The sequence below is a fragment of the Nematolebias whitei genome, chromosome 5 (genome assembly GCF_014905685.2).
Source record: "Nematolebias whitei isolate Nwh7 chromosome 5, NemWhi1, whole genome shotgun sequence".
Lineage (NCBI taxonomy): Eukaryota > Metazoa > Chordata > Actinopteri > Cyprinodontiformes > Rivulidae > Nematolebias > Nematolebias whitei.
Genome location: NC_056502.1, coordinates 16,801,854 through 16,814,972, shown reverse-complemented (window position 1 = coordinate 16,814,972; position 13,119 = coordinate 16,801,854). Strand labels below are relative to the sequence as shown.

At 42.8% G+C, this 13,119-nt stretch overlaps 1 protein-coding gene across 2 annotated transcripts in view; it reads left to right on the top strand.

Moving 5' to 3' along the window:
* Positions 1-1,835: 1,835 nt before the first annotated feature.
* The window catches only part of LOC119409394 (CUGBP Elav-like family member 3), a 24,644-nt gene continuing 13,360 nt past the window's right edge, over positions 1,836-13,119 (top strand). The window contains exons 1-4 of one of the 2 annotated variants that reach the window (XM_037676276.1): positions 1,836-1,879; positions 2,113-2,142; positions 2,477-2,716; positions 4,096-4,178. In XM_037676276.1, the coding sequence (XP_037532204.1) occupies positions 2,572-2,716; positions 4,096-4,178 (228 nt within the window). In that variant the 5' untranslated portion in view covers positions 1,836-1,879; positions 2,113-2,142; positions 2,477-2,571. Of the gene's footprint in view, positions 1,880-2,112; positions 2,143-2,476; positions 2,717-4,095; positions 4,179-13,119 lie in introns of those variants that run through there. The other variant, XM_037676275.1, reaches the window with a different exon arrangement.

The following is a 13,119-nucleotide window of genomic DNA, read 5'->3' as shown; positions in this document are numbered from 1 at the left end:
CTTTCAAGTGTATACCTCCACCTCTCCAAGTTCTCTTCCACCTGTTCTCACCACAGATCACAATGGCATCTGCAAACATCATAGTCCAAGGGGATTCCTGCCTGACCTCATCTGTTAGTCGGTCCAACAAGAAGGGGCTCAGAGCCGAACCTTGATGCTTTTTAAAGATGGGTTGCCATAATGTTCAAAATTATCCTAAATTTCTCCTAAAATTCAAATGCTTCATCCCAACGTGAAATGTTGCATGTTGTGTTTTGCCAGCTTCAGGTTTTCCTTCAAAAAGCTCAATAAGAAGCTGTTTGAACACCCCTCACCCCCGTTTTTTAACTGATGCGTGCGTGAAAGGCTGAAGGGGTGCAGCTATATGGTGAAGGGTGCTAGCTCGGGGCACGAGTCAAGGTCGCGGCAGATGGTGACCTTTTGCAATACATTACCATGAACCGCGTGAACCCTTTCTGCGTGAGACTCGTGCGGGTTCACTGGGTTCGTTTTCTTCATCTGAAGAAAATCGAACGTGCTGTTAGGATGTTTGCATTAGTTTGAACATAGCAGCTCAAAGTCTGCAGCTTTTGCACAGAGCAGCGCGTAAAGGAGGCCAACTCCACCCCCGAGGTGTCTCTCTCTTCACACTCAGTCACACATTTCGCTCCGTGCGTGTGGGAGCGTGATTTTTGGGCTCGGGCTGAGCTGGGCTGTAGTAGTCGTGACGGCGTGCACGTCGTCGAGAACGCGCCTCGGCTTAGCGTTAAAGAAGAAGCCGGCGTTTTTCAGCACCAAGGATAGAGGAGCTCGCGGCGAGAACAATAGGCGGCTGCGCACGCCGCGCTGCAGCTTAGGCGACGTGTGAAAAGTTTACACCCGCACTTCTGGGAGGTTTAAGCATTTTCAAAATGCTTCAAAACATCCTACTTAGGCGAGCACATTGCTCACAAGCACATGGATGTAGCTAGAGGGACTTTAAAGGCTACTGCGTATTCCTAAACGTATTTTTCGTGTGAGCGCGCTGAACACATTTACTGACGGTCCCTTAAAGCTACGTCACGAGCCGGCAACCGCTCCAGTGTTGCCAGGTGTACGATAGTTTTCGTATTTATATTTACACGACCTGCCAGACAGTGTGCTGGCCAGAACACACAGACCCCTCCTCTCCCGTGAGCATGTTCGGTGAACACACACCTCTTCTCCCCGTTGACCGAGAAAGAGCAGCCACACTTGGAACAAACGGTAGTTTTTGATGATGATAAAAAAACAATACGGTCGTTTTAAGGAGACTGTACGACATTTCGTCATTTTTTCCCCATCTGGCAAGCACCGCGCATGGAGGTGGGAGGAGGGCGACAGAAGAGCGAAGGGACAGATAACCGCCGAACGCGCGAGACACTAAAAATAATAAAATAATAAAACGCAGAATAGATAGAAAAAAATGGCCCATTTTATGGTGGGGACAACTCATACAAGACTTGGAGGAGGCTGTAACCAGCAGTCGAGTTAAAACAAGCGGGACAAACAAAAAGTAAACATAAAAAACAGCTAGTTAAAATAAACTCGTAGCTTCGATGAACTAGCTAGCTCCGTCCATGCTGGATTTATTTATTTATTTTTTAAAACTCTGAGAGGCTGGTGATAGTGATAAGCAGTGTCACCTGCCAGAACTGTGAACACACTCGGGCTTTAATTTGTGTGTGTGTGTAAAAACACGGTCGAGCCTGTTGTAGTGTGCACCGAGGAGGAAGAGGAGGAGGAGGAGGAGGAGGGAGCAGGGCTGGCACAAAGAGCGGAGAGCATCCAGAGAGGGAAGGCTGGCGGACGGGACGGTGAGGACAACAGCGGGGACCAGCATCCTTCTTCTGTTTCCGCATCCAGGCAGCATTTATTCAGGGTAAGAGCGCTAAAGTGTGTAAACCTTATAATTCTATTGTTTTGTTCTGGCCTAAATGCATGCGTTTGTTTGCGTGCGTGTGCGCGTGTGTGTGTGTGTACATTGAGAGGGGAGCGGACAAAGAGCATAGGAGCCCCCCCATGTCATATGCTGTGTAACCTACAGCTGCCTAAACAAAGAAGCTGCTCCATTTACACCAACTGAGGTTGTTTCTTCTCTTTTCTTGTCCTCAGGGATCCCAAACACCACCCGTCCACTAAAAGGTGATTCTACCTCCCTGATATTTTATTTATTTATTTTTAGATATAGTGTTTTAATTGGAGAAAATAGCCATTATGATTGACTAATTGACATTTGCATAATTGTTTCCCTCAGAAGCTACTGGAGCTCTTTGTCACCGACTGGGATGTATATATATATATATATATATATATATATACATATATATATATATATATATATATATATATTACATTCACGTGTATGAATTATTTTTAATTTTATTGTGAATTCATTGAAGGCTATGACTGAATTGTATTACTTGAAATATTGATGAATGGTGTTAACTTTTTCGTGTTTTCCATTCGGGCTGTGCAGGTCCTGTCCACCAACAGCTGTTCCTCTCCAGGGATAACCTGGTTCTGATCCGTTCGCCTCTCAGCCCTCGCAGCCATCTCCTCCACTTTGTCCCAATGAAGGAGGCCGACGCCATCAAGTTGTTCGTGGGCCAGATCCCCCGGAACCTGGAGGAGAAGGACCTCAAACCCATTTTCGAGCAGTTTGGCAAGATCTACGAGCTAACCGTGATTAAGGATAAATACACGGGGATGCACAAAGGTAGGTCTCACCCCCACCTAGAACTGAAACGGATGCTGGAAAAGAAACGAGAAGTTCTGGAGAGACAGACAGATAGATGTGTGACAGCGCAGCAGATAGACAGGAGGGTTTTTCTGCGCTGACTGTCAGATGTAGCCATGGAAACTACCACGGCGCCTCTCGCCTTCGCCGCCTGTTAGCACTGCGGTGTAAGATCACGAAGCCAGGCGAGCAAACTGCTAGGGCACGTACGCTGAATGAAAAGGCTTTAATAACGTGGAGGTGGCAAAACTTCACGCAATACATATTTAAAAACCAATTGAAATTTTTAAACATAATTGCGACACTCCACTGAAAAATACCTAAAACAGTTGTAAAGCAGGCCTCAATAATATATGACGTGTCATCCTAAGAGCCTCTTATTAATATTAATAATTAGAAAGCTTTAAAAAAAGGTAATAAGCTCAGGATCAAACCCTCTCTCTGACACATGTGCAGTTAACCGGGGTCCTTGGTGTTACATGAACCAGATTAGACTGTGTGCTCCAATCAGAGTAATGGGCCTGTAAGCCTGGGTGAGACAAGGGAAATAATTTGTTGTTTAGAGAATCCCCTACAGCCACAGTAAGCCCCTCTTAAAAGCAATGAGATGCACCGGAAGATGCACGTCTCTCTGTGTGTGTGTGTGTGTGTGTGTGTGTGTATTTGTCATGCACTTTTTTTGTGTGAGTCCTAAATATCTGTAAATACCTTTAATCATTTCCAGGTTTTATGTTGATTCATGATGAATTAGGCAGATTTACAGCTGGCGTGAATTAACGTCTGTAATCTGAATCTGCACTGGTCCGTGTGAACAGATACTAACATGCTGCTAATCTTGTTGTCTCAGTGCTGGTGACAGGTGTAGTAAACAGCTCTGGCCAGCAAGCTCCTCTCCCCACCCCTCCCTCACACTCAGGAGCAGGTACAGCACATAGGAGAGCAGCGGGCGTGTGTTTGGAGTGATCGTGAGGCATGCGTAGTGGTTTGGATAGGGCAGGAAGCTGGCATGGCCCCACACACACACGCCTGTGGTGCTGTCATGTGTTCCGACTCGTGCCGTGGAGTGTCCTCCTCTGCTCCTATCCAGTATAGTTACTCTTTAGTGCATGATGATCTACATTTTTAATTATCCTGCACAATCTTCCAAGGGAGAAGTCAGACTGAGAAATGGGTAATTAGAAAAGGAAACAGTAAAAGAAACATGTAAAGTGTTGGAATGATGTGTGTGGTTGTAGGGGGTCAATGAAGAAAAGAAATAAACAGAGAAAATAACAAATTTCTAGCCCAGTAGCCGACCTCCTCTAACATCATTCTCTTGTTCTTTTCTTCCTCTTTGTCTGCCTCTTTCTCTCTGACAGGATGTGCGTTTCTGACGTACTGCGCGCGAGAGTCGGCCCTGAAAGCCCAGAGCGCTCTCCACGAGCAGAAAACGCTACCGGGGGTACGTGCGCAAAAAAATCAAACAAACACTCGTAAACACACACATCCCCACAAGACACTGCACACACCACGCTTACGCAACAATGCACAAAATCTTGCATGTGCGTTCATATCGCACAGCCCACCCCCTCTCACCGACGCACAAACACACAGCCAGCTACACGCATATACAAATACACACATCTGCGTGTTCCCATTAGTAACATTGTGACATAACTCAGCAGCCGGCAGGCGTCTTGCTGCTAAGGACAAACACTCCCTCTCACTGGAGACATACAGGGGACTCCATGAGCATTATCATCTCCATTTCTCTGTCACTCCATCTCCCTGCCGTTCCCTCCGTTAGCCTCCGGTGATAGCTCCCGTCTAGAGAGTGTGTGTAATTAATGTGACCGTTCCCCTTTGTCTCAGCCCAGGCTCCCTCCAGTCTCTCTAGTGAGGGATTGTGAGCTACGACTGTGCAGGAGTAGGACACCGTTCATTATGAAGAGGGGAGGCTTTACCTTTCTGTCTTTCCTCTTTTCTTTTCTCTCTCTCTCTCTGACCTGATTTCTGCAGCAGGATTTTTACAGTATCTGTTAAGTGAAGCCACAGCCAACGTGAAAATGCGTAACGTTTAGTAGAAGTCACTTTTTTTCCCAGCCGTTATAACGTAGTGTGACCCTGGCATCGTTGAATGTCTCTCCGTTTCATTTTCTCCACGTTGCCTTGCGAGTGATCGGACTTTCGGTTCCTGCACCTTCTCTGCAAGCTGGAGCGTTGATAAGATCTCTGTGAGAATATTGTTGAAGGAGAGCCTGAAGAAAGGGCGCTGGGGGAAGGGAACTGTTCTGACACATATGAGCACATATCCTCGTGTACATACATGGAGCAATGATGCACGCTGCTCCACGTAGCTCGGAAAAGCTTTTGTACTTGCACACTAAAGCTCACACATACAAGCTGTGCGTTTATTATGACATTAATCCAATTAGGGAATGCTAAGAAGCCTGACCTCTCTGCATTTAAATAACCTCTTTGCTGGCTTATTTACCTTTCCTTGTTTTCCACCCTGCTGCCTTTTGTTCATTGGTTTGTTCTTATAACCATCCGCTGCGTTCTTCATCCTCTCACGCTCATGATACTTCCGTAACTGAAGATTTTTGCCAAATCTCTAAATAAACTTAAAATAAAAAAATCTGAAAGCACGGGAAATACTTTAAGGGAGGATGCTACAAAAATGGTCTCTCTAGAGTAAGATTTGTACTAACAAAAAAGGTTAAATCATGTCATCTGGACCAGTTTCTTTGAGGGAGAAACATTTCGTCTTCCATCCGGAAGACTTCATCAGTCTGTGGCCTGCCAACCAGATCTGTCTCATAAATAGCCTTCATTGCTGTAAGACTTGTACTCAAACCAGAGTTTGCTTATTATGTGCTGGTGTTTCCTTAAGCTTAGTCTGTAAAAAAAACCACATGCATTTTTGTTTTTCAGTTTCTTTGAGGTTTATCTAGCATTATATATGTCTAGGTAGAGACAAAAGTCCTAAAAGGTACCCAAGAACAAAGAAAAAATTGATAAAAAACATATTTTTGTACTCCGTTTTCAATACATACCATTCAATACAGTTTTCGTACACGATAACCGCGGTGGGTGTCTTAAAGTTGTTAATATCTCTTGCTTGCAGGTTTTACAGATCATCGTTGTGTAGTTGTTTCTATTAAAACCTTGGTAATCATTTTGGTACACGAGTTTAAGTTTGATATCGTTTGTGAAGGTTAACGTCTAATACTGTTCTCCTTAGCTTGAACAACCACTTCACTGTATCCTCGGCTTGGGTCTTCTGTCACGTTCTACCTCTCTTTATTTATTGTCCTCCTCTGTTCTGTGCTCCCCTCCCTCCTCTCTGTTGCCTTCCTTGATAGGATTTAGAAATGACTTAGAAAAATGCTTCATTCTCTTTCATCCTTCTACCCATTGTCCTTTTCTTTCCCCATCACATGCTTTTCAATCTTTCCCTTTCCTTCCCCTTCAGCCCTCAAAATCCGTCCCCTCATTCCATTATATCCCGTTTTTCCCCCTTAAACCCCTTCTGTTCCGTGTTCAGCTCCTCCCCTCACATCTTCCAGTTTCCTTGCACCAGTAGGATATTACTGAATGTTCTCCACACCACCCCCAACCTGCTCGTTTTATGGTATCCCATTTTTCTCCCCCCATCCCCCCTTTTTTCCCGCTATTTTTTCCCTCTGCTTTGCTCACTCACTTTCTGCTCAGAGTCTCATTTCACAGTCATTTATGGTAACTCTTCCTAGTCCTCCTCTCAACCCCAGTCCTACTTTCTACCACCCCCCACCCCCTCCGCAGTTTCTCTACCCCCTCATCTCATTTCCTTTCCTCTTGATTAGTTGACCCCTTTGACCGTTTCACCCCCGCCACATCTTTCCCATCTCCACTCCTTCCTCCATTCGCTTTCTGTACGCCTTCCTCGGCTCCATCTGCTAAGCTGCGTGATAAGTTTTTTGCAAACTCATTTTCATAGTCAGATCCAGGGCATCACCGTGGGATAGGAAGACTTTGGGTGTGTGAGAGGTGGTGTTAGTGGGATCACATTAAACTGCAGAAAGCAGAGGAACACAATGTACCACAAGAAACGCTAAAAACGAGTAGCTTCGCTCCTATTCTGATTCGTTTGACAGCCAAGCAATTAAAAGTGTGGTGACAACTTCTACCTATCAATCTCTAATGGGATTACTGTATATCTAATAGAGCAGTTCAAACAAGACAGCAGAGCCAGAGAGAAAGCCTAAAGAGGTATGCTTTTACCTCAAACGTCCTTGCTTGCTTCAGCAGAAGCAATAGACTGTCAGACTGGAAAATGAGAAAAAGTACAGAGGGACTGAGCAACAGAGAGAGAGAGAGAGAGAGAGAGAGAGAGAGAGAGATGAACAGATGGCCTTATCTGCGAGTCTGTGCCTTTTGTTTAATTTGGTTTCAGAAAGAGAGAACGAGGGAGTACAACACGAGGAGAGCTAGAGCTACAGTAGCAGCAGTTTGACAGCAGAACCAAAGTCAAGTCACATCGTAGTTCACGGATGAGGTGCAGAGTTTTCTCTCAGGGGTACACTCATCCATACGAAAGACATACTGTACTATTGTTTACTTTGAAAACTTAAGCACTTGTTTGCATCAGTTAGTTTCAAAGATTTGTAATAAAAGGAAGTGCTCTCGTCAGTTTTGGTTTTCTTATTTATAATCAGAACGTGCTCTGTGAAGGAAAACGACAAGAGATTCATTTTTCTTACTTTTATCAGACGGATCTGTCGCTGCAGACTCGAAGCATATTTACATACAGTTTAGTAAAAGCTACGTCGAGATGTCTGTTAGTTTGTATTGATAGTTTAAAAATAAAGTGTCGATAGCCGGTGACGGTGTGTGTGCAAGGTCAAAGGTCAGAGGTTGCTGATGGGGGCTGGGGTTACAGCAGAGGCTGCTGTCAGAGCTGTAAAATACTCCTTCTAGGAGAACATTACGTCCAGTATGCACATTGCTTAGATTAAATGGTAATTTTTACATGTTGCTACTTTTGTTCAATTAGAAAACATAGTTTAAATGTTTTAGTCCAGATTTAGTGTTTTGTTCTGTCCAGTCTTTTCCATACGTTGTCCTCTGACAGTCACAGCGTATATAGGTTAACTTATTTTGTGAAAAATTAACATTGAGATAATTTCTTCATTCATCCATGTGCCCTCCCTCCCCCTTTTCATCAAGCCATCCCGGTTAGATTTTAACTTCCCCTCCTTATCAATCACTCTATCTCTCCCTCGCTTACTGCTGCCGTGTTTCCTTTTATATCGTTTCTCTTATCTGTTCTTTTGTTCTTCCCTGTTGATATCTCCCTCTCTCCATTTAATCTCCTCTCTCTTTGGGTTTATCGCTCTCTTCATCTTTGTGCTACTTCAGACACAACTTGTTTACACACGCGCATGCATGTACGTGGTTGTGCACATGAGCGCACGCGCACACACACACACATCTGTTTGGTCATCCGCAGATCTTAGTGTAGGTGAAATTAAAGTGTGATAAGCAGCTTAGCAGGTGTGTGTTGTCATGCTTCGCTGCTCTCTAGGCAGTTTTTTGCTCCCTGTTTTTTTGATTAAAGCCAAAACAAAGCTCCAACACACACACACACACACACACACACACACACACACACACAGATTCAGCCATTGTATTCCTCACGACACGCTGAATACTTATAAATTATTAAAAAGGCAGAAGTGCCACAAGACATGCAGTTAACAATAAGTGATCCGGCAGGAGATCGATACGTGTATAAAAAAAAATAATAACAGTTTGTAGGTTTGATAATGATTCGACGCAGGTGGAGCCAATAAATGTAAATAGTGTAGTGTCATGGTTACAGCTGTAAACATGACACGAGCTGTTTGATTCTCTTTTTATTGAGCCTGTGTCCCCTTTGGACGAGGACAAGTGAATTTATGTATGTCCCTGACTGAGAAGGCTGTACTTTTTATGCATGCAGGATGGACCTGCAGCTCAATGGTGATGCTGTTGCTGCTTCATGTTCAGCTCTTACATCACTTTTTTGTTTTTGTTTTTTAAGGCCACGGAAAAATATATAAATAAATACTGCAAATATCTGAATGTAATTGTTTTTTTTATAAAGTAGTTGAGCCTTTTAGTAGGTCAGTAATGTTAGTAGACAGTGCACTATCTTTGCATCTATCCATCATCCTGTATGTGTTGTTGACGCTTATCAGATCCACTTAGCCTGTTGTGTATGTTCTGTGTGTGTTTTCATGTGGAATATAAGAAGCCTGCCAGACAACCTCCCTGTGGGGGAAAGCTATGATGGGCAATTATCCACTAGGGCAACTTTGTAGGCTAATTTTGCATATTTATGTGGTCAACAGCACTGTTTACTATTCCCCTTCACTGCTTACTGCTGCATTTTCCATTTAAAACAGATCCCAGTTTCTTCTCCCTCTCTCTGCCTTTGTGCTCTCACTATCTCTTCCTCCTCTGCTTCTATCTCTCCTCTCCTGATGGAGTTTGTGATGTGTATCGCAACCCCCCCCCACCATGCCCCCCCCCCCCCCGCCCCCCCCCCAAGCCTCGAGCAGTTTTTCTATTTTTATCCCCACCGTGTGCGGGACGGGAATGGAGTTCAGAGTTTGTGTGCGCGAGAGAAGGAGATACGAAGAAAATAAGTCAGAGAGCAGAGGATGTTTGTGCAGGGTTGTGTACAGCTAACACCAAGGATTTAACTAGTTTATTTAAAATCAGCTCCTTTTGCTGTGTATGAATGAACATGTTCTGTGTGAATGTACATACAGTACATATGCGGGCACATTTATGCATGCTACATGCAGAGAGAAAGAGCGCCTGCTTCATATTTCACCACAAAATTGAGGCAGGATCTAATCATAGCCTCATAAAGCCTGACCCTGGAGAGGCAGGCTCTTTAAGTCCTCTCACACACAAACATATACACACAACAAGGTCAGTGAATATCTCAAAAAACATTCAAACGAGAAAACAAACACACACTGGAACATTTCTGTATTGGCCACTTTGACAAATGTGTTTGTGTGGTCACGTGATTTGCAGGTTGTGTTAAAATGTTCCCTGCCAAAGCAGAGTCTCAGATTCTGAGCTGCAAACCCAACTAAGTCCATATCACACACCATCTGCTTTGTGAACGCAGCCAGCTTCTGCAGAGTCTGTCGTCTACATTTACAGAAAGGAAGAAAAAAATGGCTGCTGATTTGGAATGATCCGTTATTTCATCTGAGTAAAAGTTCACAGCAGAGACGACAAAACGTGCCCATTTAAAACTTTGGACCTGCACTCAAGCGCCTCAAATATAAGAAGTAAATAAAAGACTTTAAACTGATAATGAAAGTACAGAAAAAAAAATTTTTCAAGTAGTAAACCGTGCCTGAAAGCAACGTGTCTAAAACTCACTTTAGCGCACATTATCTTAACAAAAATCACCAACTTTTTGCGTCACCTTCTATTACATTAACTTGTTCATGAGTTTGTTGATTTTTTTTTTAAAGCTGCAACCCACATCCTGAAAGCCTCTCTCTAAGCATGCAATATTTATGTGGACGTATAGAACAGGGTGGATGGGAGGGGGTGAAAGAATCTGTGAATTTGTTTGAATGAAAAGGAGGTTCAGGAAAGGCATGAAGAGGTTTGGGATGAATAGGGATGTACAGACAGGGAGGGGGGTGGGGTGAGACATGGGCGGGGTAGAGGAGGTCGGGTTAGAGACAAGGAGGAAGCGGTACAAAAGTTCTCTGTAATGAGCGTGGAGGAAGGGACAGGCGGGCGGTGTGTAGAAGAAAGGCTTTTCTCTGGGCGGTGGAGGGGCTGGGAGGGAGTCAGGACATACTTCTGTCAAATTAAAGAGAGACATCTGTCAAAGGGGGCCACCCGTGTGTCTGCATGTGTGTGCGCGTGTGTGCGATTAGGCGTGCGAGGGGATGACAGGACTTTATTTGCACCTGGGGTTTGACCTTCGTTCAGAGGTCCCCTCTCTAACCCGACTTTAACCTGCTGCACTGCACCCCCCACCCCCACCCCCGCTGACCACAGAACAAATCTGGAGCTTTAAACACTCAAATATTTAGACGACCACATTTCAAAGTACTTCATACGTCAAACGGCTGAGGCTAATAAGAACAGGACAACAGTTGTATCACTATGTTCATGTAGTGTGGGAATGACCTTTTATTCAGCGATTCAAGACGAAACAGCTTATACACCTCTGAAAGTTTACGAGATTTAAAGTTTAGCTCACGTTTATCACATTTACATAACTGATTTGAATAATTTCTTCTTGATAAGCTTCAAATATTTCCTCCAAGCTCATAGACTTGGGCTTCTCCCACATAGGAGCAAATTTAACACTGCTACGCTGTTTTTGTTTTAGCAACACTAAAGACGTTTGGTTTCTGTACTCCCAGTCACTCTCCCTGACTGAAGGGTCAATATCACAAGGAAGTGAAGAAAGATATAACGAGATTAATGTTAAACTTTAAACAACATTAATATCAGCATCACACAGACAGATTATAAACTTAAGACAGCACTGCGTTTGAATTGAATATGCTATTTTAGTGACTAAAGTCGTGCAGGGCATTTGTTTCAGAGTTTTTAAGAGTGTCTCATTTTAAAACAGTTGTATTTCATAGTGTGGATGTTTATGAAGCATTCACACTATTGTGATCCACTTTTCTTCCGTACGTTTTTCAGCATCTTTCTCGTTCCATAATTTTTGTGCTATTTCAACGAATCATATCAAAACATTCAGCTCTTTCAGAACAATCCTGCTAGGACTTTTGGTATTGGTGCAACTTTAGCTTTTTGAAATAGCCTTTTCTGCCATTGTTTCCTAATAGGAAATTAATTGAGTTCATTTTACATCCTTCAAATATCTGTTTACAACCTTTTACTGATCCTTTCACATTTTGTTCTGGTTCAGCCTCTTTCAGTTTCCATGTGCAAATTTAAACTTTTTTTCAGCTACTTTGAGCTAATTTAAGCTTTTTTCCCAGCTGATTTTGGATCATTTTAGATTCTTTCTGCTAACTACAATATTTTTGTGCTTCTAATGTCTTTATGCTAATTTCAGCTTGTTGTTCTCCTTTTACCTTTTTTCTGCTAGTTTCTGCTCTTTCAGCTACTATTTAGCTCTTTCGATGCGAAGTTTAGCTTTTTCAACAAATTCCACATTTTTTTAAGCCCATTTCAGTGCTTTCTAATTCTTTCGGGTAGTTTAAGCTTCTTCCTGCCTTTTCAGCTACTTTTCAACTTTTTTTTTTTTTGGTTGCTAATTTCATTTTTTTTTGCTAATTTTCTATTTTTGTGCTAATTTCTGCTTATTTAAATCTACTGTAATTCAGCAAATATGTGTTCTTTCTGCTTTCTTCTGCTAATTTAGGCTTGTTCCTTCATTTCAGCTAATTTCAGGTGTTTTTCAGCAAGTTTTTCAACAATAAGCATTCACACTGCATTTTCACAGCAGATGCAATTTCTCTAGTTTGTTTTTAATTAATTTGCAGTCAAGATTAAGAAGCTTTTAAGGTTTTACTCATTGGGATATTTGTTTACATTTATATCAGACACTGGTCCAAGTAAGCATGTAGTAAAAGAATACAGAGTACAAAACTAAACAGAAAAAGTGTGGTGTGCAAAATTTGTTTTGGTGCTTGAAGAATACCTGCTATCACTTCAACTTTGGGCTTTTGGACTTTGCCTGGGCTCCAGCAACATGTCAATTTTTCTTTTTATAATTCATTTGTTCTGTTTTAGACGTGCTGGTCTTCTAACTCTTACTTTCTAACAGATCACAATTGACTCTAGGATACTTTAGTACAGAGTTTATTCTCCACAAATCGAGTGCAAGTGCTCAGGTCCTTTGGCTGCAAAAAGTGCCCAATCATCTCTACACGGCGCTGTGCTCGACAGCTGAGGTGTTTGTGCTGACATGCAGCGTTTGCTTTTTGACCAAACTTAGGGTTGTGCATCACGGAGAAACGTCTCCGCTTTGGTCTCGTTTGTTTAAGGGACGTTACTGCAGAAGTCTTGTGCTTTGTTCAGATGCGATCGGTTTGTTTTTAGAGCTAAAATACTTTCTGATGTCATCTGACTCAGTCTTCTGCTGCCATGAACTTTTACATTTACTATGCTGAGGCCTGACAGATGAAGCGTTAACGTAAATTTTTGCAATTTTTTTGTGCATTGGCTAGTCCGACCCCAGGGCAATATTGCTAGGATCTTTACTCCTTGGAAAATTTGTAACTGTTTTGACTGAATAATCCCTCTTCTTGTAGAAATTTAAGCTTTAGGTTGGTCAAAAACATCCCTATAACTCTTCTCAGATTAATTGGCAGTGAAAATATGTATACTGTCTATATATACATATATATATA